The sequence below is a fragment of the Haliotis rubra genome, unplaced genomic scaffold (assembly GCF_003918875.1).
Source record: "Haliotis rubra isolate DU_JTF1 unplaced genomic scaffold, ASM391887v1 Scf49, whole genome shotgun sequence".
NCBI lineage: Eukaryota > Metazoa > Mollusca > Gastropoda > Lepetellida > Haliotidae > Haliotis > Haliotis rubra.
This window is the reverse complement of record NW_025767179.1, coordinates 294,601-300,499: the sequence shown is the minus strand read 5'-3', so window position 1 is coordinate 300,499 and position 5,899 is coordinate 294,601. Positions and strand designations below refer to the sequence as shown.

At 40.7% G+C, this 5,899-nt stretch overlaps 1 protein-coding gene across 1 annotated transcript; it reads right to left on the bottom strand.

Moving 5' to 3' along the window:
* Window positions 1–1,357: 1,357 nt before the first annotated feature.
* Window positions 1,358–3,994, bottom strand: LOC124291287. Its single transcript, XM_046728262.1, has 3 exons — window positions 3,769–3,994; window positions 2,720–3,289; window positions 1,358–2,541 (listed from the first exon to the last, which is right to left on the bottom strand). Exons 1-3 carry the CDS (start codon window positions 3,992–3,994, stop codon window positions 2,303–2,305), a joined length of 1,035 nt encoding a protein of 344 aa, XP_046584218.1. The 3' UTR covers window positions 1,358–2,302.
* Between the last annotated feature and the right edge of the window lie 1,905 nt (window positions 3,995–5,899).

Below are 5,899 nucleotides of genomic sequence, written 5' to 3'. Positions count from 1 at the left end.
TCGTTTCTTCTTTCTTCAAGAAACACCCTGTTTCGTCAACATAAGGCCAGACCACACACGACAAGGATTACGACCACCAGTCAAACAGTCTACGTCGGATCAGGTATCAGGGAACAGCGGACGAGCAAAGGCATTGAACAGGTACTGGTGGAGGCTTCATAAGACGTTTGACATTCTCACTTCTGAGTCCAAGCATGCTACAAGTTCACAGAGGATACACGTGTTGTTCACTGATCTGGGTGATATCCGCTCTTTAAGGTGACTTTTTCTTGCACGAGGATACTGACCATTATTTCGAATACTCATCTCTTGACCCCACCTTCATAGCTGTGATCCTGAGGTCACTGTGTGTAACACTTATCTGTCAAAATCCTGTATTCATACTACTCGCGGACTATGTTGTCTTTTTCAGAAAATGTTATTTTTGTTTGGTATCATTTCCACTTCCACCAGAGTTTCCTTACGATTTTAAACAGGTTTGTGTAGATTTTAGCTAGTATTATTAATACCACCATTTAATATTCTGCTTTTGTTAATCACAGCAAGGCTTCGTCAACATGTTCAGTGAACAAAGCATTTGGTCCCAGTATGCCTAGTAGGGTGTCAATACAAACCCCACGGGTTCCAAAGAATATCAAACAGTCGATCACTAAATCATGCAAAAGAATATACACGGGTGAAGTAAACACCTTAAAGTAACTTTGAAATAATTATTCTCTAACATTTCAAGAAGAATAAAGACATTTTGCCCTTCTAATACATGTATTTATTACATGAAAACATCTGTACACTGACAAACGGATACAGGAGAAAGCATGGGACTTAATGAAGGCACAATCATATTACATTTGCTTTGGAAAGGTATACATTGACATTAAAACTCAAACACAAATACTATCAGCAATCATTCCAGGTTATACAAGAGTACAAACAGCGCCTGCCTGTAATTCATCGCCTGTGTTTTGATGTTTGTCTTATCAAAATGTCATCACATGCCCAGTGGTATATTGCACATATGAACAACGCACTGCACAATGACACTCAATCTCAGTGTTTCTTTTTCCAGCTTCCTATTTGAAAGAAAACACAGTGAAGTAATCTTTCACGAATCGATCGTCACTGTAGTGAAAGAACGTCAGTTTCTTCGCAATACAGTAAAATGAGCTCACAATTTATGCTGTCAACGCTCGAAAATAATCACTCAAAACAAACGAGGACACCAACTGTTACCGAAAAGGATAAGCAGGTGCCACTCCACAAAAAGGTATATTCAATGTATAATGTTCACGTCACGATATGGCTGAAATATTGCCGATGTGACGTTAAATATTAACTCACTCACTCACTCAAGAAGGTACATAATTCAAAAACAAGTAACTATGAGCTGATTCTATCGACTCCATGCCTTTGTATATCCTGCTGAGCTTCGGCTCAAATAAACTTCCAGTTGGACAATTTGGTCAGATTTCGAGCAATGGCACAATGTATACTTGAGCACTTTAACACGACACACACTGACACTAAACAATGTTGTTTATATTGTGTTAAGACGCTGTTAATACTATTCCAACACATCACAAACCAACAACATAAACAAACATATTTCGACAAATGTCAAACAACATATATCCCAAGTAACAAATTTTAACCCAATCTGCTGAAGATCGCAAATACTTCCTCAGGTATCATTTCTATTGTCTACTACAGAAGATTTCAAAATCTAATCAAAAGTGTATTTCCATGTGTATATTACCCGAGCTCTGTCGACATTGGTACAACATGCAGTGAATCCCACATGTACACACTACGTCATCGCACCTAGAGGTAGCAGTGACCACCACAGATACGTACACTAATGGTGCATTGACTGACAACAGTTATACAGGATTTGTATAGATAGTATACGTTCTGTACACACTCCCACTGAAACATGTGCTTTGGCAAGTCTTAATGAACCACGCGTCTCCAATATAAAACCCGTCATACCAGAAATATAATAGATATAGAGATATTACACAAAATAATGACATTGATTAATATATTCGATGATATACGAATATTAAATGAATTAAGTTACTAATTATATAATTTCCAAATAAAAAGTTTAAGTACTGTGTTCCACTGAATCATAAATACTTGACGTAGACGTAATGTGCCACCTACATAAGAATGCAATCATGCTGAGCTGTACAACGTTATTCACTCCACCTAACTATGTGGGCGTTTAGGTTACCATATTCCCAGTCTAAGGTATCTGTGCCCTCCATCACTCCGCCACTAGTGCTTTAAAATCTAAGGTGTGTCAGCAGCGTTTCAGGACCACAGCGACATCCATCAGTACGATCAGCACACCGACTGTGACGAGCACGGCTACTCCCAACACAGATCCAACAACACGGGCGGACGGGCGGTCATCAGAAGCTGACGTGAGCTTACGTCTGTACCTCGATACCTTTTGTCGATCCACTTGTAATTTGGTCAGATTCATGCCAGGTGCTCGAGTGTTGTTGCCAGTGTGAGAAACGGTACATCGACATCGGCCTACAATTGTAGATAAACTTATAAGTTCCTTTATGTTAGTTGTAGCCAAGCTGTTACAATGTTTTGTTTACAGTGTGGCCCATGTTACTCACAATTGGAGTAAGTAAACATATTAATATGTCATTATATAGCACAAATGAAGAACAAATTAAAAAAGAGATACATTATTATCGCTCACATGTTCTGGTGCTGCTTGGAGCTTGTGTCTGCAGTACATGTCCGCCTGTTTTAGATCGATGCAAAGTATTTGCGTTGTATTGAACATGTGTCTGTGACGGCAATAGAGATTCAGACCAGCCATCGTGATGCAAGGACATAGCGCTGTCTTCGGCCTGTGTCTGTGACGGCAATTCAGATCCAGATGAATCATCATGATGCAAGGAAATAGCGTTGTCTTGAACCATTGTCTGTGACGGCAATGCAGGTGTCGCAGGTTCGGTTTGATGCATTAACGTCGAAGATGGTTGCAGTTCCCAAGGCGATGGCTGTAGTATCCCGATGGGAAGACCGGAAGTTGTGTTTGTATCTTCAAACATTAATGTAATTCCAGCGACTGGAGACGGAGACGGCAATAGGAGCTGCCAGTCCGATGACTGCATGGGGACCAGAGAAGATGCTATTCTAACCTGACTTCCACTTCTTGTACTTTGTTCATCCGAACGTACATTCTGAGAGTTAAGGGTGGTGCAGATGCTGTTGGGATTCTGTACATTGCCGAGGTACTTTAGAGACTCTTCAGAGGTGTAGACTAAAACATAAAGATGACGTGCTGTCAGATTACGAATAGAAAAATAAATCGACACATTTTTAGACATTGTCGATACTACTAGATATCATTCTGCTTTCATGGATGTTACTATGATACTATTTCAAAACATCACTTTAGGAACACCTTCTAATGTGCTCACAAATAACTGTAAGATGTAAGCGATTTTGCGTTGTTGCAATACGTCTTTATTTAGGGGCAAATCCGGCTTGCAGCTATTCCTGAACAAATACCTCGTCATGAATGTTAAACAATATCCAATCCAAATCCCTATTTTGACTAGTGCCGTATTTCCCGTGCATATTCAAATGAACAGTTGACTTTCCCTTGCCTGTGTTTCTGACTAGGGTTGGTGGTGCAGCAGGATACGCTCGCCTTCTCATGAACACCCTTAAAATTTCTCTTGCTAATAGTGTTTCCAAAATGCTTGTGTCGAAGTCGGAATCGTACAATGGACTTACAGTTATAACATTTCTTGACCGCCGTGATGGAGTCCTGGTCAACACGGATTTCTGGAGATCCGGAAATGTAGATATCTGTCTGCAGGAGCAACATACACTGGTCACTATTTTTGTCGTGGGTGAAGGCTGCACATTCCTTCTCATCAGCGTAGTAGGCGATACAAAGATCACCACACTCTGATTGGGTCATAGCTCCAGCCAAACTCACATTAGCATTGCCTTTCATTGTAACGTTGTTCAGCACCATGAAGGTACAATTCCCTTTTAAAAGAACAATATTATGATAAATAATTAAAGGGGGCGTTACTGTAAAAATATTACATTTCTAAATCCAACTTCCGCCTAGCATCTTCCGTGTTTGTTTGCACAAGCCCATATGTATTGAATGACAATGAATGTTATTGTTATAAATTTTCGATTTACAAAAGTTTTAAATGGGATCAGAAACGTGTTTACTCTGATATATATGAGCTCGATTTACTTCTCTTGACAAAAGGGTAATTTGTGTACGAATGTATACATGTAAACAATTCATAGAACAAGATGATTGATCACACATTGACTACATTCTAGGCAATCACATTATCCCTCATGATGTCTGTCACTTAATGATCTTGTGCAGACTTGATAATTTTGCTGGATGATCCCTTAGTGCGGAGTTACAAATAAACAAAGCCACGAGATGTCCCAAACTGGCTACAGGTATATATACCCTACTATGTAAATACTCTTCAAAATCAAATTTTGAATAATATAACAATACTAATATAACAGTTACTCAATTTGGATTTACTTGCCTTCAAATTTCTCACAGATGAAGTCCAATCTCCTGTTGCACGGTGTTGTCCGCCATTCTAATGTATCGACCCTCATGCAAGGACTGGTATCCAGAAAGTCCGGTTCGTCTTTGTACCAAGGCCAACTAGCAGATTGGTCGGCGGTAGTACATCCGGTCCATATGTAATTCATATCCGGAGGAGATCGGTCAAACATACCCATCCAAGCTTCGGATCTTAAAACCAGAACGTGCAGATAAAGATTTTGAATGTCACTGAGTAATTGGCTTCCACAAAAAATGGATTTCTAGACCACGTACTTTGTGTGTCCCTCTGGGAAGTATAAGTTGGCATGGCCCTCATGACCGAAGCTATGAATACAAACTTTGCATTGCACTTTCTCAGTAAACTACAGAGTCTACTGCTGGGGCTGAGTCCAATCAGACATTTGAACCCATACTCAGTAGGTATCGCCGGCACACAAAAGCTGATAGCTGATTGGGTGCCTCACGACGATAGTTCTGGCATAGCATGTGTCACCGAGAACCTTTAACAACATTGCTTTCAGAATTACATTACACATTTCATACAAACATTTGTATAGCGCCGATATCCAGCTCAGCTCAGCTGCTCAAAGGCGCTTAGTTTTTTCCCTCGTTCACTGGATGTCAATCTCAACGGCACATCGTATTGTCAATCTCAACTCCCTGGGGAACATACAACTCTTGCAGCCACTAGGCGCACCGAGTTATTGTGGCATTCACATCCTTACGAGGTACCCATTCACAGCTGGATGGACTAGGACACATAGTCACAGTACTTTGTCCAAGTTACTGCACGTTGCTGTAACCGCAACTAGGTGTTTGCACGTATTCATGTGGCCACCATCTGGTCATATACCAACGGATTCGTGGGTTCTTTTAAGTGCACAGGGTTGTGTACTGTACACTTGGGGTTGTGACAACACTGAAAGAGTCTGCACACAAAGTTGACTCCAAGGTTTTTTACACCCGGTCACAGGTGGGCTCGATCCGTCACCTCAAGCTCGCTGGTTCACTAGCCTGGCGCGTTAGCCAGTTCACCCACCGCGCCTCTCAGAGTGATTATTATCCGGCATTTGAACCCACACTCTTAAAAAGTAAAGCACCTAATCACCACCACATAAAGGCTATTTGCTGGTTTGTGTGCTGGTGATTGGGTATCTCAGGAAGAGATATCTTATATTTGATGTGACGTCGAGACTCTTTTAACAACATTGCTACCAAACAACCGCTTTAAAATCATAAACAATTGGTTCGTGTTTTTTACAAGAATTGTGCGGTAAAGAGACATTTACTCACATTGTCCATGAGTGT

What these genes read in the sequence shown, in the direction of transcription:
- LOC124291287 (XM_046728262.1), bottom strand. Translation starts at nt 3,994, where the DNA reads ATGAAAGGCAATGCTAATGTGAGTTTGGCTGGAGCTATGACCCAATCA. An exon ending in GGTCAAGAAATGTTATAACT is followed by an intron (nt 3,290 to 3,768) that starts GTAAGTCCATTG and finishes TTTATGTTTTAG; the next exon opens with TCTACACCTCTGAAGAGTCT. An exon ending in TCCAAGCAGCACCAGAACAT is followed by an intron (nt 2,542 to 2,719) that starts GTGAGCGATAAT and finishes CTACAATTGTAG; the next exon opens with GCCGATGTCGATGTACCGTT.